General features: G+C 45.8%; 2 protein-coding genes across 3 annotated transcripts in view; one reads left to right on the forward strand and one right to left on the reverse strand.

Annotated features, from left to right (window-relative positions):
* The window catches only part of LOC140191878 (kelch-like protein 10), a 31146-nt gene extending 26814 nt beyond the window's left edge, over positions 1-4332 (forward strand). Inside the window, exon 3 of the mRNA XM_072249693.1 lies at positions 3948-4332. Coding sequence (XP_072105794.1) covers positions 3948-4325 — 378 coding nt within the window. The 3' untranslated portion in view covers positions 4326-4332. The remainder of the gene's footprint in view (positions 1-3947) is intronic.
* The window catches only part of klhl11 (kelch-like family member 11), a 32395-nt gene continuing 8007 nt past the window's right edge, over positions 3286-27673 (reverse strand). The window contains exons 2-3 of one of the 2 annotated variants that reach the window (XR_011883948.1): positions 22912-24570; positions 3286-7493 (exon numbers count right to left, since the gene is read on the reverse strand). Coding sequence is in view for 1 of the 2 variants with exons in the window: in XM_072249692.1 (XP_072105793.1) it covers positions 22986-24570 (1585 nt within the window). In the remaining variant the exon portion in view is untranslated. Of the gene's footprint in view, positions 7494-20309; positions 24571-27673 lie in introns of those variants that run through there. The other variant, XM_072249692.1, reaches the window with a different exon arrangement.

Genomic DNA, 27673 nt, shown 5'->3' on the forward strand with positions numbered 1-27673 from the left:
GTCACCTTCCTTTCAGCTTGAACCAGTCTGGCCATTCTCCCCTGACCTCTCCCACTAACAAGGCACTTTCACTCACAGGATTTTCCTTTTTGTGTTTTTCACACCATTCTATGTTAAACTCTAGAATCCACTGTGCGTGAAAAATTCCAGGAGATCAGCGGTTTCTGAGATACTCAAACCACCCCGTCTGGCACCACCAATCATTCCAGGGACAAAGTCGCTTAGATCACATTTCTTCCCCGTTCTGATGTTCAGTCTGAACAACAACTGAACCTCTTGACCCCGTCTGCATGCTTTTATGCCTTGTGAGTTGTTGCCACACGACTGGCTGGTTAGATATTTGCATTAACGGACAGGTGTACCTAATAAAGTGGCCGCTGATTGTAAATTCCCCAATTAGAGAGAAGGAAAATGAGATTGAAGAGAATTTCAATCAAGGGAAGCTAAGGAAATATGTATATTTTATTTTGTTATAATTTATTGCCATGATGACACCACTCTCAGGTTGGAGGAGCAACACCTCAAATTCCATCTGGGCAGCCTCCAACCTGATGGCATGAACATTGATTTCCCCAATTTCCTTCACCCCCTTCCCTCTTCTTCCATTCTCCACTCTGGCTCCCCTCTTACTCTTCTCCTCATTTGCTATCACCTCCTCCTTCCCTTCCTCCCATGGTCCACTCTCCTATCAAACTCCTTCTTCCCCAGCCCGTTACCCTTTCCACCTATCAACCCCAGCTTCTTATTTCAACCCCCCCCCCTCCCGTACCCACATTAATTCACCTATCACCACTGGGCTTTTTCCACGGCCCTCACCTTTATCCAGCTTCTTCCATTTTCCTTTCCGATCCCGACGAAGGGTCCCGGTCGAAACGCCGGCTCTTTAGTCTTCTGCCCTGGTGCTGCCTGGCCCGCTGAATTCCTCCAGCATTTTGTGCGTGCAGTGCTCTGGATTTCTAGCATCTCCAGAATCTCTTGTGTTTATGTATTCTGAATGGACCAGAGGTCCTAGTCTGGAGTGAAGTTGCGAAATTTGAAACCACTGAATATTATGTATTGGTTCAAGGGCTGAACACTCATCTCTGGATCAGACAGATACAGATTCAAGCCCCACGCTTAGGAAGAGAGTTTACTGAGGGAACGTTACAGTGCAGAGGTGGTGCCTGCCCAATAGGGCATCGAGGCATGGCACTATATTCCCTAAACACTACGAATGAAGGAAACAACAACAATCAACAATACAATACCCACTAGGATAGGGTTCCCCTGGTCCTCACCTACCACCCCACCAGCCTCCAGGTCCAACATATTATTCTCCGTAGCTTCTGCCACCTCCAACGCGATCCCACCACTAAGCACATCTTTCCCTCCCCCCCCCCGCTTTCCGCAGGGATCGCTCCCTACGCAACTCCCTTGTCCATCCGTCCCCCCCATCCCTCCCCACCAATCTCCCTCCTGGCACTTATCCTTGTAAGCGGAACTAGTGCTACACATGCCCTTACACTTCCTCCCTTACCACCATTCAGGGTCCCAGACAGTCCTTCCAGGTGAGGCGACACTTCACCTGGCTGGGGTGATATACTGCGTCCGGTGCTCCCGATGTGGCCTTCTATATATTGGCGAGACCCGACGCAGACTGGGAGATCGCTTTGCTGAACATCTACGCTCTGTCCGCCAGAGAAAGCAGGATCTCCCAGTGGCCACACATTTTAATTCCACATCCCATTCCCATTCTGACATGTCTATCCACGGCCTCCTCTACTGTCAAGATGAAGCCACACTCAGGTTGGAGGAACAACACCTTATATTCCGTCTGGGTAGCCTCCAACCTGATGGCATGAACATCGACTTCTCTAACTTCCGCTAATGCCCCACCTCCCCCTCGTACCCCCATCTGTTATTTATTTTTATACACACATTCTTTCTCTCACTCTCCTTTTTCTCCCTCTGTCCCTCTGACTATACCCCTTGCCCACCCTCTGGTTCCCCCCCCCCCTTTTCCTTCTCCCTAGGCCTCCTGTCCCATGATCCTCTCATATCCCTTTTGCCAATCACCTGTCCAGCTCTTGGCTTCATCCCTCCCCCTCCTGTCTTCTCCTATCATTTTGGATCTCCCCCTCCCCCTCTCACTTTCAAATCTCTTACTAGCTCTTCCTTCAGTTAGTCCTGACGAAGAGTCTCGGCCCGAAACGTCGACTGTACCTCTTCCTAGAGATGCTGCCTGGCCTGCTGTGTTCACCAGCAACTTTTATATGTGTTGGATGAAGGAAATCTCTTCTTTGGTGTCCTTGAAAATAAAAGCATTCTTAAAATAGATTATCTGGCCTTTTGCCTGACTGTTGGCAAGGACTAGAGGGACAGCATCTGTGCCGTGGTGTTCTAAGACTGTCTGACTTCATTGTAGGAGATTTTCTCAACGTTGAAAGTAAATTTATTATCAAAGTACATATATGTCACCATATACAGCCCTGACAGTCATTTTCTTGTGGGCATCCTCAACAGAGTAATAACCCAAACAGAATCAATGAAAGAACCTGGGCGTTCAACCATTCGACCACAAACTCTGTAAATACAAAAAGAAATAATAGTAGTAAATAAATAAGCAACAAATATCAAGAACATGAGCCGAAGAGTCCTTGAAAGTGAATCCATTGATTGTTCCTGAATTGGCCGCCACATTTGAACAGGAAATAAACCACACTCTGCGTAACTGTGATCGTGCCGAGGTCAGGATATTGGAGGATGGTACATTTATTCATTTGCTTTTCTCTCCCCGCTTCCCCTAACACATTAACACTTTTCAATAAAGTACTATTCAGTGGCCGGAACAACATTGTGAGCCGAATGTTGTATGTGGGGTAAAAGGTCTCTGAAAGAAAGTTCATTTTTGAAGAATTCCTTTTTGTGAAAGATCTCCTCGAACTTTTCTGAGCTATAAATAATTTTTGTTTCTTCACTACCTTGAAAATGGTATTTAAATCTTATATTACCAGAAACTCTTCTCCCAAGATTTACCTACTTACTGCCCATTACGCCGCTGCTGCTTAGGGAAGCAATGAAGGTCCTCCATAGAAGGATTCTTCATTGCTGTTTCTGTAACAATTTTTACTTTGACCAGTCAGGGTTGTTATCATTGAGCTGAATCCCCCAAACCTAGAGGACCAACGGACCACTCTTAGTCTGTCCTCTAACCTTTGACCTGTTTGGAATGGGCGACCCTACCAAGAGCCAAAGAATAAAGCCCTTGACTCCAGCCACGCCAACCTCCAAACCCTATGACAAGGCTGTGGTCCTGTTGGAGGCTTCTCCCAAGAATCCATCCTCGATTTGAGAAAAAAAATATCTAAAATCGAACTCTCAATTCCCGGTGATCTTTATTTCACACTTCACAAGTAATTCTCTGCTTTGTAATGATGAAACGGGTAATGGGTGACCGTCACGGGTAAAGCCCTCCCCACTATTGAGCACATCTATTTGAAATGTTGCAGCAGGAAAGCAGCATCACTTCACTTGCCCCCATCTCTGAACTGTTCCCACAACCTATGGACTCACTTTCAAGGCCACTTCTGTCATGTTCTCAATTATTATTTGCTTGCTTGTTTCTTTCTTCCTTTACTATTTCGTTATTTTTGTATTTGCACACTTGGTTAACTTCTGCGCTCTGTTTGAGCACCCAAATTGGGACGGTCTTTCATTGATTATGCTATGGTTATCATCCTATGGATTCAGTGAGGATGCCCTCAAGGAAATGAATCTCAACAGTTTTTTATGTACCTTGAACTTTGGAAAGTCTAGATGACATGGAACTCCAGGTGTCAACTGACACTTTTCCATAAAATCACAGAAATTTGAAGATTTTATTGTGGTCCACATAATTTATTGAGATTAAAAGTAAAACAGGCTGTTTCCCTTGTTGTGAGCATTGTGTTTATTTCTTTGAACGCCAGGTAGGAGGTTTCGATGGTGCTAACCGACTCCGGAGCGCTGAAGCCTACAGTCCGCTCACCAATACTTGGCGCACGCTACCCACCATGTTCAACCCCCGCAGCAACTTTGGCATCGAGGTGGTGGACGACCTCCTGTTTGTCGTGGGTGGTTTCAATGGCTTCACCACCACGTTCAACGTGGAGTGCTACGATGAGAAGACGGACGAGTGGTACGACGCCCACGACATGAGTATCTACCGCAGCGCCTTGAGCTGCTGCGTGGTGCCAGGCCTGCCCAACGTCAGGGAGTACGCAGCGCCCAGAGACAAACTGCTCGGGTTATTGTCCCGCGAGGAACAAATAAAATATTCTGCTTCTACCAGTATTTTAGCAGTATGATCTCTGAAATGACAACTTGATTACTCTTTTGTTGTTACCAATAAAATATTTTCCTGAAGAATCAACTGTGTAATAACCATAAATAAAACTTATTTTTAAATAAAATTTTTTTTTAGAAACTTGGTATGACTATATACAGTGTTAAATGTGAAGAAGCCGCCCAGGGAACACAGAGAGTGAAGAGCATCAGAGTTCTGAAAATTAAAGTATTGTTTTCAGGATCAATTAACAGGGCACACATCAGGGAGAATGAGAGATTCCATTCACCATCAATGCCTCACAAAGGAGAAGGCAAGATGTCTTCTGCATACTGGAGAAGTGATACCATTTGTACCATGGGCAAGGAAAGGAAAACGGAGTGTAGAGTGTTATAGTAAAAGAGGTCGAGGTCTAAATGAACAGGTTAAGTATGTGACAGTAGATAATTATCAACTCTTGATGTGGGGGGGGGGGGTATAGCTCAGTGGAAGAGCACTTGACTGCAGATCCACAGGTCCCTGGTTCAAATCTGGGTGCCCCTTTGTTCGTTCAATGCTTTTCAGTGGCAGTGACCTGGTTTCAATTACCCGTCGCTGTCTGTAAACAATTCGTACATTCTCAGTTTCCTCCGGGTGCTCTGGTTTCCTCCCACATTCCAAGGGTATACAGGGTAGTAGGTTAATTGATCACGGGCAGTGTGGGCTCGTTGGGCTATGAGAGTCTTTTATCTCTGAGTAAACATAAATAAAGTTGGAATGAGGTGTGTTCGTTTGTTATGCGCCGTGGGTGATCACGGTCCCGCAAGACCCACGATCGTTCCTGGCAAATTTTTCTACTGAAGTGGTTTGCCATCGCTTTCTTCTGGGCAGTGACTTTACAAGATGGGTGACCCCCCTCCCCCCCCGGCCTAATATTATCAATACTGTTCAGAGATTGTCTGCCTGGCGTCAGTGCTCGTATAACTAGCAGAGGTAACCTCCTTCGATAAAGACGTATCTCCACCCTGCCAATGAGGTACGAGGGTTTAAAAAAAAGTCACAGGATGTTTGTATAACTTGAACCCAGAGTATGGTATAAATCCAACGTAGGAGACAATAGAGTTAATTTTCCTAAATTAGTAGATACATCAGTGGATTTAGTAAAACAGTTACTGCATTTCTGGAGTACAAAGCAAAAGGATTGTAAAGTAGATTTGTTACAGCGGCAATTTCCAATGAACTACCTAATCTAAACAAGAGGTCGGCATTGGAAAATGAAGAAAATCTGCCAACTCTGGGGTCACGGCGACTAGGATGATGAGTTTGTGAAAGATTTTTTCATCTCTTAGATTAGGTTTCTTTCTCTCACAGGTACATCGAAACATACAGGGAAGTGTGCCGCTTCTGGCAACGGCAAATAGTCCAAGGATGTCCGAAGATGCCTCCATAAATCAAAGTATTGAGTGCAGGAGATGGGATGTTATGCTGAAGTTGTATAAGACGTTGGCGAGGCCTAACTCAGTGTATTGTGTGCATTTTTAGTCGCCTACCCACAGGAAAGATGCATATAAGGTTGAAAGAGCCCTGAGAAAATTTATAAGGATGTTGCCAGGTCTGAAGGGCCTGAGTTACAAGGAAAGATTGAATAGGTTAGGATTTCATTCCTTACAATGTAGAAGATTGAGCTGAGATTTGATGAGCGTATACAAAATTGTGAGGGGAGTATAAGACCATAAGATATAGGAGCAGAATTAGGCCATTTGGCCCATCGAGCCTGCTCTGCCATTTCATCATGGCTGATTCAGTTTTCCTCTCAGCCCAGTCTCCTGCCCTCCTCCAATATCCCCACATGTCCTGGCCAATCAAGAATGTATCAACCTCTGTCATAAAGACTTGGCCTCCACAGCTCCATAAATTCCACCGATTCACCACTCTCAGGCTAAAGGAATTCCTCCGTGTATCTGTCCTAAAAGGACAGCCCTCTATTCTGAGTCGATGTCCTCTGATCTTAGACTCTCCCATCATAGGAGACACGTCCACTACTGGTCTTTCACCGTTTGATAGGTTTCAACTGGGTCACCCCCAGCCTTCTGAATTCCAGTGAATACAGGCCCGGAGAAATCAAACGCTCTTCATATGACAAGCCATTCTATCCTGGAATAATTTTCGTGAACCTCCTTTGAACCCTCTCCAGTTTCAGCACCTCCTTTCTAAAATGAGGGGCTCAAAACTGCTCACAATTCTCCAAGTGAAGCCTCACCAGTGCTTTATAAAGTCAAACAACAGGAATTCTGCAGATGCTGGAAATTCCAGCAACACACATCAAAGTTGCTGGTGAACGCAGCAGGCCAGGCAGCATCTCTAGGAAGAGGTACAGTCGACATTTCAGGCCGAGACCTTTCGTCAGGACTAACTGAAGGAAGAGTGAGTAAGGGATTTGAAAGTGGGAGGGGGAGGGGAGATCCAAAATGATAGGAGAAGACAGGAGGGGGAGGGATGGAGCCAAGAGCTGGACAGGTGATTGGCAAAAGGTATATGAGAGGATCATGGGACAGGAGGTCCGGGAAGAAAGACAAGGGGGGGGAACCCAGGGGATGGGCAAGAGGGACAGAGGGAGAAAAAGGAGAGTGAGAGAAAGAATGTGTGTATAAAAATAAATAACAGATGGGGTACGAGGGGGAGGTGGGGCCTTAGCGGAAGTTAGAGAAGTCGATGTTCATGCCATCAGGTTGGAGGCTACCCAGACGGAATATAAGGTGTTGTTCCTCCAACCTGAGTGTGGCTTCATCTTTACAGTAGAGGAGGCCGTGGATAGACATGTCGGAATGGGAATGGGATGTGGAATTAAAATGTGTGGCCACTGGGAGATCCTGCTTTCTCTGGCGGACAGAGCTTTATAAAGCCTTTGCTTTTATATTCCAGTCCCCTTGAAATGAATTTGCCTTCCTCACCACAGACTTAACCTGCAAATTCATGTTTAGAGGATCCTGCACAAGGACTCCCAAATCCCTTTGCGCCTCAGATTTTTGTATTTTCTCTCCATTTAGAAAATAGTCAACCCTTTCATTTCTTCTACCAAAGGGCATGACCGTACACTTCCCGACACTGTATTCCATCTGCATTTCTTTGCCCGTTCTCCGAATCCAAGTCCTTCTGTAGCCATTTCCTCAAAACTACTTGCTCCTCCACCTATCTTCATATTGTCTGCAAACTTTGGAAAAAAAAAGCCATCAACTTCATCATCCAAATCATTGACATATAACATAAAAAGAATCAGTCCCAACACAGACCCCTGTGGAACACTGCTAGTCACCAGCAGCCAGCCAGAAAAGGCTCCCTTTATTCCCACTCTTTACCCCCTGCCAATCAGCCACTGCTTTATCCATGCTAGAATTTTTCCAGTAATACCATGGGCTCGTAGCTTGTTAAACAGCCTCATGTGTGGCACCTGGTCAAAGACCGCCTGAAATTCCAAATACACAACATCAACTGATTCTCCTTTGTCTATCCTGCTTGTTATTTCTTCAAAGAATTCCCACAGATTTATCAGGTAGTATTTTCCCATGCTGACTCCGGCCTATTTTATCATGTGCCTCCAAGTAAGCCGAAACCGAACCCTAAACAATCCATCCACCAGCTTCCCAACCACTGAGGTCACACTAACTGGCCTATAATTTCTTTTCTTCTGCCTCTCTCCCTTCTTGAAGAGTGGAGTGACATTTGTAATTGTCTAGTTTTCCAGAACCTTGTGATTCTTTAAGGATCATTATTAATGCCTCCACAATCTCTTCAGCCCCCTCTTTCAAAACCCTGCAGTCCATCTGGACAAGGTGACTTATCTACTTTCAGACCTTTCAGTTTCCCAAGAACCTTCTCCCTAGTAATGGTAACTTCACTTCATAACACCTGGAACTTCCAACATCCTGCGAGTGTCTTCCACAGTGAAGACTGATGCAAAATACTTATTCAGTTTGTCCCCATTACTACATCTCCAGCATCATTTTCCAGTGGTCTGATATCCCTCACACCTTTCTTTTATACTTTATGGATCTGAAAAAAATTGTTGGTATCCCCTTCAATATTATTGGCTGGCTTGCTTTCATATTCCATCTTTACCTTACAACTTTTTAGTTGCCTTCTGTTGGTACTTAAAAGCTTCCCAATCCTCTAACTTCCCACCAATTTTTGTTCTATGAAATGCCCTCTCTTTGGCTTTGACTTCACTTGTTAGCCATTGTTGCATCATCTTGCCTTCAACATACTTCTTCCTCTTTAGGATGTATATACTGTATCCTGTGCCTTCCAGAAATTTCCAGCCATTACTGCTCTGCCGTCATCCCTGCCAGTGTTCTTTTCCAATCAACTCTGGCCAACTCCTCTCTCACGCCTATGCGATTTCTTTTACGCCACTGTAAAATTGATACACCTAACTTTAGCTTCTCCTCAAATTTCAGGGGGAATTTGAAATGATGATCATTTTTTTCCCAAAAGGTTCTTTTACCTTAAGCTCGCTAATCAATTTCGGTTCATTGCACAACACCCAATTCAGAAATAGCTGATCCCCTACTGGGCTCTACTATGAGCTGCTCTAAAAGCCATCTCATAGGCATTCTAGAAATTCCCCCTCTTGGAATCCAGCACCAACCTGATTTTCCCAATCTACCTGCTTTTTGAAATCCCCTACGACTTTTGTAACATTGCCCTTTGGAGAGCATTTTCTATCTCCCATTGTAATTTGTAGACCACATTCTTACTACTGGTTGGGGGGGGGGGGGTCTGTATATAACTCACATCAGGGTCTTTCAACCTTCCTTAACTCAAACCACAATAGAGAGGGTAAATGCAATCAGGCTCTTTCCACCAAGCACGAGGAAATCTGCAGATGCTGGAATTTCAAGCCACACATATAAAAATTGCTGGTGAACGCAGCAGGCCAGGCAGCATCTCTAGGAAGAGGTACAGTCGACGTTTCAGGACGAGACCCCTGACAAAGGGTCTCGGCCCGAAACGTCGACTGTACCTCTTCCTGCAGATCTTTCCACCAAGGTTGAGTGGGACTACAACGAGAGGTTGTGGGTTAAGGATGAAACATGAAACGTTTAAGGGGAACGTGAGGGGTTGAGAGTTAAGGGTGGTGTGAGTGTGGAATGAGCCATCAGTGCAGGGATGCATGCGAGCTCGATTTCAACATTTAGACAGGTACATGGACAGAAGGGGGTATGAAGGTCTATGGTCACAGTGCAGGTCGACGGCAGGAGGCAGATTAAATGGTTTTGGCATTGAACTAGGTTTCTGAGTGGTACTTTTCTACGTGCCGGGGTAGCCCGCTAGTGTCGGCGTGCCTGTATGGCCACAACTTACTGAACCTTTGGAAAGCGAGGAAACCAGGGCATTCAGAGGAAACCCACGTAGTGACAGGAAGAACTCCTAACAGACAGCAGCAGGAACTGAACCCCAGTCATCACTCCTGATGAAGGGACTCGGCCGGAAATGTCAGCTCTCCACAGATGCTGCCTGACATGCTGAGTTCCTCCAGCATTTTGTGTGAGGTGTGTGTGTGTTGTGCTCTGGATTTCCAGCATCTGTAGAATCTCTTGTATTTATGAAAATTAATTCACTGGATAAATACCACAACTACCCCCCCCCCCCCCACCCCCCAGGGGAGATGAGGGAAGCATACACTGAATATCCACATTTTGAAAGATGGGGAAGAGAGGCCTTCTGAATGAATTCCCAACTGGGAACTGAGTATTGATGGTGATTAAAAAAAAAGTGAGTCAACTTAGTAATATACTTGAATGTGGAAGAGAGTTAAACCTCAAGGTGCTGGTTGTAGCGGGCGACGGAGTAGAGGGAGACAGATTAGGAAGGCTTTGGCTCGAGAGGCTGAGGACCAACTTCACTCCAAGTGAGGTAAGGCTGGGTAAGTTCCTTAAATTACTTTAATTACCTTAAGAGTAGGTAATGGAGGCATCAGTTAGGGCAGTCGAGTGCTCCGTTTGCAGGGCGTGGGAAGTCAGGGCGAGCACAATCGTCCCTGATGACTACACCTGTAAAAGGTGCATCCAGCTGCAGCTCCTGACAAACCGAGTTAGGGAACTGGAGCTGGAGCTGGATAAACTTTGGATCATTCGGGAGACAGAGGCAGAAATACACAGGAGTTACCAGGAGATACCTCTTACAGTCAGGAGACAGGTAGCTGGGTGACTGTCAGGAGAGGGAAGGGGAATAGACAGAATGAGCAGAGCACCCCTGTGGCCGTTCCCACCAATAATAAGTACATCGTTTTGGATACTGTTGATGGGGACCACCTACCAGGGACAAGTTGCAGTGGTTACGTCTCTGGCACCAAGACGGGACCCTCAGCTCAGAAGGGAAGGAGGGAAAAGAGGAGAGCAGTAGTGATAGGGGATTCGATAGTTAGGGGGACAGATAAGAGGTTCTGTGGAAGAGATCGAGAATCCCAGATGGTCTGTTGCCAAGGTCCGTGATATCTCGGATCGAGTTCTTGGTATTCTCAAGAGGGAGGGTGAGCAGCCAGATGTCGTGGTCCATGTAGGGACCAATGACGTGGGTAGGAAGAGGGAGGAGGTCCTGAAAGGCGAGTTTAGGGAGTTAGGTGCCAAGTTAAAGGACAGGACCTCCAGGATAGCAATCTCAGGATTGCTACCAGTGCCACATGCAAGCAGGATTAGTAAGATAGCGCAGATCAAGACATGGCTGAAGAGATGGTGCAGGAAGGAGGGCTTCAGATTTATAGATAATTGGGCAGTTTTCCAGGGAAGGTGGGACCTGTTCCGACAGAACGGTTTACATCTGAACTGGAGGGGACAAATATTCTTACAGATAGGTTTCCTAGAGAGGCTCCAGGGGATTTAAACTAGATACAAGGGGAGAGGGGAACCAGAGTGTAGGAACAGATGTAGGGGAGAAGGAAGAAAAAGGAGAGTGTAAAGTTGTTTGCACCATTAATGATAAACAGAGTAAGAGGTGGAAACTTTCTTTAATGCATTTATTTTAATGCTAGGAGCATTTTAAGAAAGGTGGATGAGCTTAGAGCATGGATTGATACCTGGAAGTATGATGTTGTAGCTATTAGTGAAACTTGGCTGCAGGAGGGGTGTGATTGGCAACTAAATATTCCTGGATTTCATTGCTTCAGGTGTGATAGAATCAAAGGGACAAGAGGGGGAGGTGTTGCATTGCTTGTCAGAGAAAATATTACAGCGGTGCTCTGGCAGGATAGATTAGAGGGCTCGTCTAGGGAGGAATTGAGGAATGAGAAAGGTGTAGTAACACTTATAGGGGTGTATTATAGACCACCAAATGGGGAGCGAGAATTGGAGGAGCAAATTTGTAAGCAGATAGCAGGTATTTGTAGTAAGGACAAGGTTGTGATTGTGGGAGATTTTAATTTTCCACACATAGACTGGGAAACCCATTCTGTAAAAGGGCTGGATGGTTTGGAGTTTGTAAAATGTGTGCAAGATAGTCTTTTGCAGCAATACATAGAGGTACCAACTAGAGAAGGGGCAGTGTTGGATCTCCTGTTAGGGAATGAGATAGGGCAGGTGACGGAGATTGTGTTGGGGAGCACTTCCGGTCCAGTGATCACAATGCAATTAGTTTCAATATAATTATGGAGAAGGATAGGTCTGGACCCAGGGTTGAGACTCTTGATTGGAAAAAGGCTAACTTTGAGGAGATGTAAAAGGATTTAGAAGGAGTGGATTGGGACAACTTGTTTTATGGGAGGGATGTAATAGAGAAATGGAGGTCATTTAAAGGTGAAATTTTGAGGGTACAGACTAGAAGCCTGAGATGGCCTGTTTCCGTGCTGTAATTGTTATAGATATGGTTAAGTAGAATCTTTATGTTCCTGTTAGGTTGAAAGGAAAGGTTAAAAGTTTGAGAGAGCCATGGTTTTCAAGGGATATTGGAAACTTGGTTCGGAAAAAGAGAGATATCTACAATAAATATAGGCAGCATGGAGTAATTGAGGTTCTCGAGGAATATAAAGAATGTAAAAAGGACCTTAAGATATGAGGTTGCTTTGGCAAGTAAGGTGAAAATAAATCCAAAGGGTTTCTACAATTATATTAATGGCAAAAGGATAGTGAGGGATAAAATTTGTCCCTTAGAGAATCAGAGTGGACAGCTATGTGTGGAGCCAAAAGAGATGGGGGAGATTTCAAACAATTTCTTTTCTTTGGTATTCACTGAGAAGGATATTGAATTGTGTAAGGTAAGGGAAACAGATAGAGAAGTTATGGAAACTATGATGATTAAAGAAGAGGAAGTACTGGCGCTTTTAAGGAATATAAAAGTGGATAAGTCTCTGGGTCCTGACAGGATATTCCCGAGGACTTTGAGGGAAGTTAGTGTGGAAATAGCAGGGGCTCTGACAGAAATATTTCAAATGTCATCAGAAAGGCGGATGGTGCTGGAGGATTGGCGTATTGCTCATGTTGTTCCATTGTTTAAAAAGGGTTCGAAGAGTAAACGTAGCAATTATCGGCCTGTGAGTTTGACGTCAGTGGTGGGTAAATTGATGGAAAGTATTCTTAGAGATGGTATATATAAGTATCTGGATAGACAGGGTCTGATTAGGAACAGTCAACATGGATTTGTGCATGGAAAGTTGTGTTTGACAAATCTTATTGAATTTTTTGATGAGGTTACTAGGAAAGTTTACGAGGGTAAAGTGGTGGATGTTGTCTATATGGACTTCAGTAAGGCCTTTGACAAGATTCCACACGGAAGGTTAGTTAGGAAGGTTCAATCATTAGGTATTAATATTGAAGTAGTAAAATGGATTCAGCAGTGGCTGGATGGGAGATGCCAGAGAGTAGTGGTGGATAATTGTTTGTCAGATTGGACGCCAGTGACTAGTAGTGTGCCTCAGGGATCTGTACTGGGTCCAAGGTTGTCATATACATTAATGATCTGGATGATGGGGTGGTAAATTGGATGAGTAAGTATGCAGATAATACTAAGATAGGTGGAGTTGTGGATAATGAAATAGGTTTTCAAAGCTTGCAGAGAGATTTAGGCCAGTTAGAAGAGTGGGCTGAAAAACAGCAGATTGAGTTTAATGCTGATAAATGTAAGGTGCTAAATTTTGGTAGGACTAATCAAAATAGGACATACATGGTAAATGGTAGGGCATTGAAGAATGCAGTAGAACAGAGGGATCTAGGAATAATGGTGCATAGTTCCCTGAAGGTGGAATCTCATGTGGATAGGGTGGTGAAGAAAGCTTTTGGTATGCTGGCCTTTATAAATCAGAGCATTGAGTATAGGAGTTGGGATGTAATGTTGAAATTGTACAAGGCATTGGTGAGGCCAAATTTGGAGTATTGTGTACAGTTCTGGTCACCGAATTATAGGAAAGATGTCAACAAAATAGAGAGAATACAGAGGAGATTTACTAGAATGTTAAGCAACACACATAAAAGTTGCTGGTGAACGCAGCAGGCCAGGCAGCATCTCCAGGAAGAGAGACAGTCAACGTTTCAGGCCGAAACGTCGACCGTACCTCTTCTTAGAGATGCTGTCTGGCCTGCTGCGTTCACCAGCAACTTTTATGTGTGTTGCTTGAAATTACAGCATCAGCAGATTTCCTCGTGTTTGCGTTACTAGAAAGTTACCTGGGTTTCATCACCTAAGTTACAGAGAAAGGTTGAACAAGTTGGTTCTTCATTCTTTGGAGCGTAGAAGGTTGAGGGGGGACTTGATAGAGGTATTTAAAATTATAAAGGGGATAGATAGAGTTGACGTGGACTGGCTTTTTCCATTGAGAGGGGGGGACATTCAAATAAGAGGACATGATTTGAGAGTTAAAGGGCAAAAGTTTAGGGGTAACTTCTTTACTCAGAGAGTGGTAGCTGTGTGGAACGAGCTTCCAGCAGAAGTGGTTGAGGCAGGTTCGATATTGTCATTTAAAGTTAAATTGGACGGCTATATGGACAGGAAAGGATTGGAGGGTTATGGGCTGAGTGCAGGTCAGTGGGACTAGGTGAGAGTAAGCATTCGGCACGGACTGGAAGGGCCAAGATGTTCTGTTTCTGTGCTGTAATTGTTATATGGTTATAGATTCTCCTGTTGGAGATGATAAATGCCAGACACCTGAACCAGTTTGTACATCTTCACTCACCTCAAAACTGAAATCAACCTACAGACTCACTTTCAACCCTCAACCTTCTACGCTCCAAAGAATAAAGACCCAATTTGTTCAACCTTTCTCTGTAACTTAGGTGATGAAAGCCAGGTAACATTCTAGTAAATCTCCTCTGTACTCTCTCTATTTTGTTGACATCTTTCCTATAATTCGGTGACCAGAACTGTACACAATACTCCAAATTTGGCCTCACCAATGCCTTGTACAATTTCAACATTATATCCCAACTCCTATACTCAATGCTCTGATTAATAAAGGCCAGCACACCAAAAGCTTTCTTCACCACCCTATCCACATGAGATTCCACATTCAGGGAACTATGCACCATTATTCCTAGATATCTCTGTTCTACTGCATTCTTCAATACCCTACCATTTACCATGTATGTCCTATTTTGATTAGTCCTACCAAAATGTAGCACCTCACATTTATCAGCATTAAACTCCATCTGCCATCTTTCGGCCCACTCTTCTAACTGGCCTAAATCTCTCTGTAAGCTTTGAAAACCTACTTCATTATCAAGCTCTACAACTCATGTTCTCAGTATAAATTATCTAATATTATTAATTGTTTCTTTGTGCATTTTCAGTTTGTCGGTCTCTGTGTAGTTTTTTTTTTGATTCATTCTATTGTACATCTTCCTTCTACTGTGAATGCCTGCAAGAGGGAATCTCAGGGAAATGGTGTCATATATACACTTTGATAATACATTTACTTTGAACTTTACTATCTACTCACCACCTATCAGCCTAATGTTAAAAATTGCTCCATTCTCGTCGACTGAAAGCACACACCAAGGGTTAAGTACGAAAGGGGAACCTGAGGAGAGGGCCTTCTTCACTCAGGGGATGGTGCCAGTGGAAGGGGTGGATGAAAGTTCAATTTCATTTGAAGTTTGGAGGGGTACATGGATGGGAGAGGGCATGCAGTGCCATGGCCCAGGTGGGCATGGATGTAACTGGGCACAATGACAGCTTGGCATGGACTAGATGGGCCAAAGGGCCTGTTCCTGTCAACTCTTTAGGTATACCTAAAGCAGAGGTAGGGTTCTTGATTAGTCAGGGCATCACAGGTTACAGGGAGAAGATAAAATGGGGTTGAGAGGGATAATAAATCAGCAATGATTAAATGGCAGAGCAGAGTTGATGGGCTGAAATGGACTTAGTCCTTAAACGGCTGGAGAACAGTGCGGAAAGAACAGGTGCTGTTTTCTACCGGTAGGGATTAGTTTGTAGTTTCAAGTGCTCCCGCCACGTTTTGTCACCCGGCAACCTTATCCTTTAATCTCTTTGAATTATGGAGGACAGCATGTGTATAAATGTCTCTGTCTAGCAGACCTCATCATGATCATCATGACTCCAGTGTTTCTACTATTCTTTAATGTTTCTTAATTGTACATATGATTTTTTTTGTGTTCTATCGCTGAGCAGCAGTGAACCATCTGATTGGCCTATTAGAGTTCTTTTTATGAACTAGTTGACTTGATCAGCATTTCTGATCTGGCTATTGTTCACGATTGCACTTAAATAAAATTTTAAAAATGAATAAATAAGTGCCTAATTTGTTCCTATGTCTTATGGGCTTTTGATCCTGTTATTCTCCACACTGTTTTAAACATCTGAAGTGCCGTCTAGCTGGTTAAGTCCCCTTGAACTGAATAACCAAAATCAGTTGATTCCTGACGGCATTTCGACATTCTTTTACAAACACCTGAAACAACAGCTTCCGCTCCCTGATAATTTAGAATCAGCGTCTGTCGAATTATTGTCGGAGATTTACAGCATTGAGAAATGTCTTAACACAGGAAAAGTGACTTTGTTGTTTGGAAATTGTTCCGGTTGAAGCCAGATTTCCACCCGGCTTACAAGAACACAAAACACAGCCAGTGCAGCCAACGTTGAGATATGGTGGCCCAGATAGCACTCTGACCCTCTGCAATGTGTGCGAGTGAGCGAGAGAGAGATTTGCATTCTCCCTGCAGCTATGTTGCTAGAACTAGCTCCTGCACCCGGTCTCAGTGTAGGTGAGCATTCAAATAGACATAACAAGTGAGATAATGGGATTGCTCACAGACTAAATGGGCCAACTGGCCTTCAATATCGTGAGGAAATGGGGTAATATGAAAATGCAGTGCACAAGGGATAGGCAGCCTGTAGAAAGGGCCGGTGTACGTAATTTATAATAAATCAGTTCTCGTGATGCCAGTGTTCATTATACCCAAGGCTAAAAGATAAACGTATACTTTTGAGGAATATAAAATATAACAAGGGCCAACACAAGAACATCATTGTAATTAGTGGAAAATAAGGTGGGTAAACGATGAACCCAAGAGATTCTACAGGGGCTGGAAACCCAGAACTCATACAAAACAGGACAACACGGTAGCGTACTGGTTAGCACAACGCTTTACAGTACAGGCTGTCTGGGTTTAAACCCCATCACTGTCTGTAAGGAGTTTGTATGTTCTCCCTGTGACCATGTGGGTTTCCTCCGGGTGATCTGGTTTCCTCCCACAGTCCGAAGGCATACCGGTTAGTAGGTTGTTGTAAATTGTCCCGTGATTAAGGCTAGGATTAAATAGGGGGATTAAATGGGCTAGGTGGCTCAGCTTGAAGGGCCCACTGTGCTGTATCTCAATTCAGAATAAAAATGCTGGAGGAACTCAGCAGGTCAGGCAGCATCTATGGAGAGGAATAAACAGCTGACATTTCAGGCCAAAGCAGGTTCACCCCTTTACCTTTTCCACCCATCACCTCCCCCCCCCCCCACCCACCTATCTTCATCTATTATCTTCTAGCTTGTAGTCCTTCCCCTCCCTGCCATCTTCTGAATTCTTTCTGGTCCTTTCTGGTCTCAGCCCAAAACACCAGTTGTTTATTCCTCTCCATAGATGCTGCCCGACCTGCTGAGTTCCTCCAGCATTTTATGGGTAAATGACGATTGTGTATCTGAACACACAGTACAGATCTGCTGCTCCATCTCCACCTAGGAAAGACGTACTGTACATAATAAAAACCAGAGACAGTAGATATTTAATTCTACAGTCTGTCAAGTGGGCGTACGGCTCTCTGCATAGTAACACTTTCAATACAGAAGACAGACATATTCCGTGGTAAAAGTAACCATTTTATTGACATGCCGTATTTTATAAAAACGAATAGATAAGTTCAGATTGCCGAACATGCACGTGCATTTCACAGAAAGGGACTGTGAGGTGTAGACAAACCAGATGCAAATGGTTCAGATGGGGGATGGAGTTTACAAGCACAACTTTTGTTCAGAAGATACTCCTCGGTCTATCCCTCGTAACTCAACGTTAACCACATGGTGCTCAGCTCACTGCAGAAGTGCGCGGATGGAGAAGCCTGCTTCTTTACAAACAAACCTTTTGACAGAGGGGATGTTTAACGGATTGCCAAGAGCGACAGAGAGAAACTAAACCAACTATAATCTCAAACACATGCAGTAAACAGCCTGGATTTCAGACGAGGACACAATTTACTTTTAACTACTTTCCCTTCCCAATAGCCAACATCACTACACAGTAGCAGAAGTCTCTGCTCCCTTGGCCAAAGGGAGAAATGAAAACTGTGAGCACGCCTGACATGCACATTTAGGTCATCAATGGTGCGCGCTCTGACAAAGTCATCATCCAATCTCAGTGGAGAGAGAGGCCAATAACTCAGAAAGAATAAAAAGAGCACACAAAAGTTAAAACTAATCAAAAGCAAGTGTCAGAAGTTGGAGAGGCCTGTTAAGCACAGCTGGGGCCCATCTCCACCACACTGTTAGTTCTTTCAATCGAAAGCAAGGTTTAGTTCTGGTAGTTGCATACACACTGTGAACAAAGAAACGGGAAATGTCTAAAGCACAAGCTCCCATATCCAGTAGGCTTCAGCTGAATCTAAAAAAAGTGAGACAGCCAGAGCAGTTAAACGCAGCAAATCACGCAAAGGAATGCAATCAGTCATTATACATGCGTGTTAACTGACAGATTAAGGCTGGTTTATACTTGTGCGTACTAGCTCACGCAAGTGGGCTACGCCGTTGTGAGCATTTATACTTGTGCGTTGGTGTGTCTGCGTTGTTCTGCAATTCACCGCCAAAACGCTAGTTGGCGGTGGGGTTTCTATGCCACTGTGTTGAGTTTCAACACAAAGAAACTCAAACTTCAGACAATGGTGACTGAAACTGAAGGAAGGTGAATTTTCTGTGCTTGTCCGGCCACTGAGAGAGACGGACGAGGAAATGCATTTCAAATATTTTCAGATGTCGGCAGGTAAATTTGACGATTTGGTTCATCATCTCCAACCATTAGTATCACATCAGTGTACGCGCAGTGACTGGCAATCACCATTCGAGTTTTAGCTTCAGCTGGAAGTCAACAGGCTGCAGCAGCTACAAACTGGCGTCGAGCACAGGGTCCTCCATGATTTCAGAGGTCTGTAGAGCTTTATGGAAAGCATTGCAGCCAGAGTTCCTTCCCTGCCCTTCAGTCGCCCAATGGGAAGCTATTGCAGCGTAGGAGGAAATGCGATGCTACCAAGCGGACCAATCACAGTTGTTTCAGTCTGTGTCGCCGCGACGCGCAGTTACATTTTGGGAGAGGTGCGCGTTAGGCTACGGCGTAGGGTTCGGCGTAGAGTACAGCGTAGGGTACAGGGCTACGCCATACCTATGGCGTACATTTGACACACAAGTATAAATCAGCCTTTACTCAGAACACTAAAGCTTCCACAGTAATCCAAGAAAAGGCTGCCAAAGATGAAAGAAGCAGATTTCACAAAAATAGAGAAGGGGAAAAAAAAACCTTGTTTCTTAATGTGATGATTTGTCGCAACAAGATCTGTTACGAGATCTGTATCACAATGAGATAGTGACAACACTGGTTAGAGACGATCTGGTGTGAGATCTGTATCACAATGAGAAACTGACAATGCTGGTTAGAGAAGATCTGGTGTTAGATCTGTATCACAATGAGGAATTGACAACACTGTTTAGAAATGATCTGGTGTGAGATCTGTATCACAATGAGGAATTGACAACACTGGTTAGAGACGATCTGGTGTGAGATCTGTATCACCATGAGATACTGACAACATTATTTAGGGACAATCTGGTGTGAAATCTGTACCACAATGAGGAACTTACAACACTATTTAGAGACGATCTGGTATGAGATCTGTGTCACAATGAGACAGCTGGTTTGAGACAATCTGGTGAGAGATCTGTATCACAATGAGGAATTGACAACACTGGTTAGAGAAGATCTGGTGTGAGATCTGTATCACCATGAGATACTGACAACATTATTTAGGGACAATCTGGTGTGAAATCTGTACCACAATGAGGAACTTACAACACTATTTAGAGACGATCTGGTATGAGATCTGTGTCACAATGAGACAGCTGGTTTGAGACAATCTGGTGAGAGATCTGTATCACAATGAGGAATTGACAACACTGGTTAGAGAAGATCTGGTGTGAGATCTGTATCACCATGAGATACTGACAACATTATTTAGGGACAATCTGGTGTGAAATCTGTACCACAATGAGGAACTTACAACACTATTTAGAGACGATCTGGTATGAGATCTGTGTCACAATGAGACAGCTGGTTTGAGACAATCTGGTGAGAGATCTGTATCACAATGAGGAATTGACAACACTGGTTAGAGAAGATCTGGTGTGAGATCTGTATCACCATGAGATACTGACAACATTATTTAGGGACAATCTGGTGTGAAATCTGTACCACAATGAGGAACTTACAACACTATTTAGAGACGATCTGGTATGAGATCTGTGTCACAATGAGACAGCTGGTTTGAGACAATCTGGTGAGAGATCTGTATCACAATGAGGAATTGACAACACTGGTTAGAGAAGATCTGGTGTGAGATCTGTATCACCATGAGATACTGACAACACTATTTAGGGACAATCTGGTGTGAGATCTGTACCACAATGAGGAATTTACAACACTATTTAGAGACGATCTGGTATGAGATCTGTGTCACAATGAGACAGCTGGTTTGAGACAATCTGGTGAGAGATCTGTATCACAACAAGATACTGACAACACTGGTTAGGGACAATCAAAAAAAGGCTATTTGTAGGCAGCAAGGCTTCATGCTGAAGGGGACTAATCGCTGCTGTAATTTCCTTTTGGTTTATCGGGGAGCTGTGGGCACAGTATTTTCCACTGGGTTTAGTAATCCATTTCAAACAAGCAGTGACTGTAACTCACGCAAAAACCATGCTGCAAATCACTTACCATCAATTCCCAAGCTGCAGGCGCTGGGTCTGGAAATAAAACAACTCATCAGCACGGTAACACGGGTGTAGAGATGACTCCAGTAGCTCGTGCGACAAGTGACGGTGTATTTAGCAGTTAGACTGCATTCATTCCTGAACCACCATTACACAGGAAGAATTGGGAAAGCCACTGAGCACACTGTTGTTTCCAGAGGCCACGGGTCAATGAATACCGCCACGTTCTCACCACATTATCTCCATCTGGCTTGGTGTGCTGATGCATTTGATGGCAGAGACGTGTATTTTTTTTTTAAGGAGGAACAAAAGCAGATATCGCAGCCGAGATTGTTGTGGCCGTTTCACTGCTGGAAGGAGGACTATATTTTTAAAAATTTAGGCCATTAAAAGATGTCCTTCCCAACCGAAGCTTGTGACTGGAGAGTGTACGTGGGAACCGGGTGTAAGCAGGCGGACAGATTATGTTCAGTTCTACTTTATCAAGGGGACTTACTCTTACCAGGTCGAGAGATTATATGTAAAGGTTCCTATTCTATTTAAAATCGGAATTAGGAAGGGAAACAGTAGTTGCTGGATGGAGTATGTGACAGTCAACACTAAGCCCAGTAAACGGGAGGTTGCTCAATTGCTCAGGACCCTCGCAACAAGTCTCCGCTGTAAGAGGAGACAATTATTAAACCAGACGTCTGAGCAAACGCTAGGGCGTCAACAATGGTAAAAAAAAAAACTGAGTTTATATGTAGGGTCAAAAAGTGTACAGACCTTGCGGCAGTCAGCAGTGACATAGCTTGTCAGACGGGGTGAGAAAGGAACGATGGGTCACCATACCCTACACAATAAACCCTCTTCACCAATGCATCTCACAAATGCGTTTACAAGTGAATTTAATTTTAAATCAGGTTTGAACTGCTTACTCGAAATCCAGGACCACTCCTGATACAGAAATTAGAACGGCCTGACCAAACGTATGCTACCACCTCCTTCGAGCTTAACTTCTGAAACAAACGGACCTGTACTTGGAAAATACATCCTAGAATTCAACGATTGACATGTCAATATACATTTACACACATTGCAGCTTCTAGTAACAACACCCCAGAAGACCAAACACATTGGAAACACCACCGTGATGTAACAGAATCATTTCACATTGTTGCATTTCAAAGCTTCCTAGATATTTTAATTACGGTAATTAGGGTGGGTGCATTTTAATTACGGTCATTCTAAATCTAGAACTGCAAAGGAAAGCACTTCACCTTCGTGTAAATGTTCACTTCTAAAAGTCATGGGTTCAGAGGTGATGAGAGGCCATGTTAAGAACACCTCTCACATACTGAGCTTGGGGGTCTGTGTGGGACGAGAGGCAGAGAAACTGAAAGAGTGGACGGCGGTCAGTGGTCACCGCGGCAACTCAATCGTCACACTCCTCACTGGGAACTCTTGACACCTTCAGCAGCGGCAGCTCGAAGCCGATCTGCCAAATGCCAGGAGTGCCCGACTGGCAGGCAACACTTCAGATACGACAGAAAGGTAACTGGCTTCGAACAGCATGGGAAACAACGACCACTGTTCGCCTGTTAATGAGCGTGCTCCTCACCTACTCGCGTGCTTATCGCAGCGGTCCAAGTGGCTGGGGGAGCCCACTGGTGTTTGGTTGAGGTTTCCAAGGCAACATCCCTCTTACTGGCTGCCAACCGGAAAATTCAGACAAAAGCTGCCAGGGTCTTTGATGGTGTTAATGTAATATTCCGGATCGGGGCAGACCTCGGTTCCGGCAGTGCACAAGCACCCGCCAGACCGATCACACCAACACCCTTTGTTTCTGAGCGCTGACAGAACGGTCGCCCGACCACAACAAACAGCGGCTGTTGATATCGAGCGACAGGAAACATTTACTATGACTCAGTAGAATAGGCTCCCCACCTCCAGCCAAACTTCTTGAAGTGAATTACTTAAAAAAAATATACATGACAAAGCTTATCAATTCTGCATTAGTAAATAAAAAATGGGTCTTGAGTGACTAGGATAATATTTAGTGAGAGGGTTGAAGTGAATAAATAAACTTAACTAAGGCAAAGCATATTTTACAAGCCTTACCAACGTTTTCAACGTTCCAAGTTTACAATGACATTGCAGTTTATGCTTGGACAGGACAGGAGTTACTAGTTACCTATAAACACCAACAAGCTGCACGTCCTTTGCACTCGGGCGGCTGTGCGAGTCTCCGATGGCGATGCCACGCGGTCAGCAGTCGACCTGGGGCTGCTGCTGTCGCCTGAGGATCAGAGAACGCCGGTGTAGCTGCTGCATCTGCTGCAGCCTCTCCCGCTGCCTGGCCAGGTTCTGTGGCATTGGGTACCTCTGCGCCCCGTGCAGGTACCGGAACGGGACCCTCACGTGGCAGGCGGTCGCCCGGCACCGGGGCTGGGGCATGGGGGGCAGCAGCATCCAGCGCTTCCGCTCGGCGCAGTAGCGGTATGCCTCCTTCCGGTACTGCTTGTCTATGTCGTCGCTGTTCTTCCAGCCGCCGATGATGAAGACATCGTCGCGGAAGTAGCAGACGGCCGCCCCCTCTATACTCAGCACCTCCGGGGGCAGGCTCTCCAGGATCTCGTCGGCCGCGGCGCTGGAGATTTTCCGCTTCGCCTCGCTGTCCGTCACGGGGTAACACTTGGGGCAGCAGGAGGCCGTGTGGTAGAAGTTCGTGGTGGAGACGGCCGTCTGGAAGGCACAGTAGTTATCCAGCAGCGGCAGGGACTCCACGTCCTGCCACTCCCTCGTGTCCGTGTCGTACTTGGCGCTGACGGTCCCCAGCCCATCCTCGTTGTCGGTTTCCACGGGGCTGCGAGCGGTGACGTACACGTAGCGGTCCTCCACGCTGATGGCCTTGACGTCGCGCAGGATCTTGGGCGCCGACTGCAGGTGGTGCCACCTGTCGTTCTCGGGCTCGTAGACGTCGACGTCCTTGAAGCCCGGGCTGAAGTTGCCGTGGCCCCCGATGCTGTACAGGTGCTGCTTCACCGCCATCAGGCCGAAGGAGTGCTTCCTGGTGATCAGGTTGCTCAGCTGCTCCCAGCTGTTGCGGTTGGGGCTGTAGCGCTCCACCGTCTTCGCGAACCCGGGCTCCATGGAGCCCGCCACGTAGACGTGGGACTCGGTGACGGCCATGGCGTGGCCGTCCAGGTGGTTGTGGATGTGGGGGAGGTTCACCCACCGGTCCTCGTCAACGAAGTAGCCCACGCACTCGCTGAGGTAGTCCCCGCCCTCCGACACGCCGCCCACCACCATGATGACGTCCATGTTCTGGCCAAAGCGGGGCTGGAAGGGCACCACGTGCGACGCCCAGCTGTCCGGGCTGGCCGGCTGCTGGTTCTCCGACCTCAGCGCGTGTCCCTCCACTGCCTCTGCCACCAGCCGCAGGCAGCTGGCGCTACCCGCCACCAGCTGCTCGGACTTAATGATGCGGGTGAGGTAGGTGGGCTTCATCTGGGGCAACCGCAAGAGTTTGAACAACTCCTCGAAGTGCTTCTCCCTTTCCTCGGGGTTCCGGTGCACCCACTTCACCACCGCTTCAAACAGAACTTCCTCAGAGTCCACCGTGATCTCAGAGTCCGACAGCCAGTCCCTGACCAGGTGGAAGGGCAGCGTGTAGAACTCATCGTCCCAGATCACCTTGTAGAAGTCCCTGCGAATCATGTCTGCCGCTTTCAGCGCCAGCTGGTCCAGGGAGTACATGTGGGCCAGGCTGTGAACGGCCACGCAGTTCGTAAGGTTCAGCTTCTTCTTCAGAAACTCCCCACAGAATTCCTTCAGCTGGAGCAAGAGGAACCTGGAAGAAGCAAATGTCAGTTTGGGAAAATCTTGTGAGTGTCAACAATGGACGACACATCTGAGAGCAAACAGATCACATGTTATATACACTCAGTGGCCACTTTATTAGATAGACCTGCTTATTAAAGCAAATATCTAATCAGTCATGCATAAAAGTACGCAGACACGCTCAAGAGGTTTAACTGAGGTTTGGCCACACAGGGTTAAATGGTACGTGTGCTTCTTCATCTTAAAAACGAACATGGGCAGTGGGAGTCCCACAATCGACAAGGAACAGTCCAGCGCGTGCTGCCGAGGTGTTTTAGTGTGTCAGCGCAGTAGCATCGTGGTTAGCACGACACTTTACAGTGCAGGAGACCTGGGTTCAGTTCCCGCGGTAAGGAGTTTGCACACTCTCCCCGCAACCGCGTGGGCTTTCTCCCGCAGCCCGAAGATGTACGGGCTGGTAGGTTAATTGGTGATTATAAATTGCCCCATGATCAGGCCAGGGTTAAACCTGGTGTTGCTGGGTGGCACGGCTTGAAGGACCCATTCTATGCTGTATCTCAATAAAATAAATATAATCCAGAGAGGGGATGGTTAATTTTCAAGCAATCACGGCATAAAAATACAATTTAACATTAGCATTGCAGAAAGGATCACAGGATTATTGCTTTAAATATAGTGCAGGTCCTTAAGAATAGGCTTTTTTTTAAAAAATAGAATCTGATACAAATATAAATATATAGGATTCGGATATCCTGAGCCACACTCCGGTTCGAAGAAGGAGTCTGAGAGTCTGAGTGGGAGTGCCGAGAAAGACATTTTTGAAATTTTCGTTATTTTTTTTCTCCAACGGCGTTCTGAGAGGCGGGACTGCGCAGGCGTGTGACGTCGGGCTGTGCGGTGCGGCAGATTTAAAAGGAACAGAGCCTCATAGAGCGGGCAGCGTAGTTTGCGGGCTGCGGAGTGAGCCGGGAGCAGAGTGAAGACTTAAGGGTTTCGGCTCAACGGGCTTAGGCGGAAACAGGCGAGGAAGGTTTGGCATTCATTTTCTGTTGTTATTTGAGGAGAGCGGCAGTATGAGTGTGAGGGCAGATTGCTGTTCTCGGTGTCGGATGTGGGAGGCCCTGGAGTCTCCAAGCCTCCCGGACGTCTACATCTGCGCCAAGTGCATCGAGATGCAGCTCCTAAGGGACCGCGTTACGGAACTGGAGCTGCAGCTCGATGACCTTCGTCTGGTCAGGGAGAGTGAGGAGGTGATAGAGAGGAGTTGTAGGCAGGTGGTCACGCCGGGGCCACGAGAGGCAGACAAGTGGGTCACGGTTAGGAGGGGGAAGGGGAAAAGTCAGGTAATAGGGAGTACCCCGGTGGCTGTGCCCCTTAACAACAGGTACTCCTGTTTGAGTACTGTTGTGGGGGACAGCTTACCCGGGGGAAGCGACAGTGGCCGTGCCTCCGGCACAGAGTCCAGCCCTGTAGCTCAGAAGGGTAGGGCAAGGAAGAGGAGGGGCAGTTGTGATAGGGGACTCCATAGTAAGGGGGTCAGATAGGCGATTCTGTGGACGTAGTCCAGAGACCCGGATGGTAGTTTGCCTCCCTGGTGCCAGGGTCCGGGATATTTCTGATCGTGTCCAAGATATCCTGAAGTGGGAGGGTGAGGAGTCAGAGGTCGTGGTACATATAGGTACCAATGACATAGGTAGGAAAAGGGATGAGGTCCTGAAAGGAGAATATAGGGAGCTAGGAAGGGAGTTGAGAAAAAGGACCGCAAAGGTAGTAATCTCGGGATTACTGCCTGTGCCATGCGACAGTGAGAGTAGGAATGCGATGAGGTGGAGGATAAATGTGTGGCTGAGGGATTGGAGCAGGGTGCAGGGATTCAAGTTTTTGGATCATTGGGACCTCTTTTGGCGCAGGCGTGACCTGTACAAAAAGGACGGGTTACACTTGAATCCTAGGGTGACCAATATCCTGGCAGGGAGATTAGCGGGGGCTACTGAGGTGAATTTAAACTAGAATGGTTGGGGGGTGGGAATCAAATTAAAGAGGCTAGGCGTGAGGAGGTTAGTTCACAACAGGGGGCTGGGAACCAGTGCAGACAGGCAGAGGGGTGTAAAGTGAGGGTAGAAGCAAAAAGTACTAAGGAGAAAAGTAAAAGTGGCAGGCCGACAAATCCAGGGCAAGCATTAAAAAGGGCCACTTTTCAGCATAATTGTATAAGGGCTAAGAGAGTTGTAAAAGAGCGCCTGAAGGCTTTGTGTGTCAATGCAAGGAGCATTCGTAATAAGGTGGATGAATTGAAAGTGCAGATTGTTATTAATGATTATGATATAGTTGGGATCACACAGACATGGCTCCAGGGTGACCAGGGATGGGAGCTCAACGTTCAGGGATATTCAATATTCAGGAGGAATAGACATGAAGGAAGGGGAGGTGGGGTGGCGTTGCTAGTTAAAGAAGAGATTAACGCAATAGAAAGGAAGGACATAAGCCGGGAAGATGTGGAATCGATATGGGTAGAGCTGCGTAACACTAAGGGGCAGAAGACGCTGGTGGGAGTTGTGTACAGGCCACCTAACAGTAGTAGTGAGGTCGGAGATGGTATTAAACAGGAAATTAGAAATGTGTGCAATAAAGGAACAGCAGTTATAATGGGTGACTTCAATCTACATTTAGATTGGGTGAACCAAATTGGTAAAGGTGCTGAGGAAGAGGATTTCTTGGAATGTATGCGGGATGGTTTTTTGAACCAACATGTCGAGGAACCAACTAGAGAGCAGGCTATTCTGGACTGGGTTTTGAGCAATGAGGAAGGGTTAATTAGCAATCTTGTTGTGAGAGGCCCCTTGGGTAAGAGTGACCATAATATGGTGGAATTCTTCATTAAGATGGAGAGTGACATAGTTAATTCAGAAACAAAGGTTCTGAACTTAAAGAGGGGTAACTTTGAAGGTATGAGACATGAATTAGCTAAGATAGACTGGCAAATGACACTTAAAGGATTGACGGTGGATATGCAATAGCAAGCATTTAAAGGTTGCATGGATGAACTGCAACAATTGTTCATCCCAGTTTGGCAAAAGAATAAATCAAGGAAGGTAATGCACCCGTGGCTGACA

Source organism: Mobula birostris, chromosome X (genome assembly GCF_030028105.1).
Source record: "Mobula birostris isolate sMobBir1 chromosome X, sMobBir1.hap1, whole genome shotgun sequence".
Lineage (NCBI taxonomy): Eukaryota > Metazoa > Chordata > Chondrichthyes > Myliobatiformes > Myliobatidae > Mobula > Mobula birostris.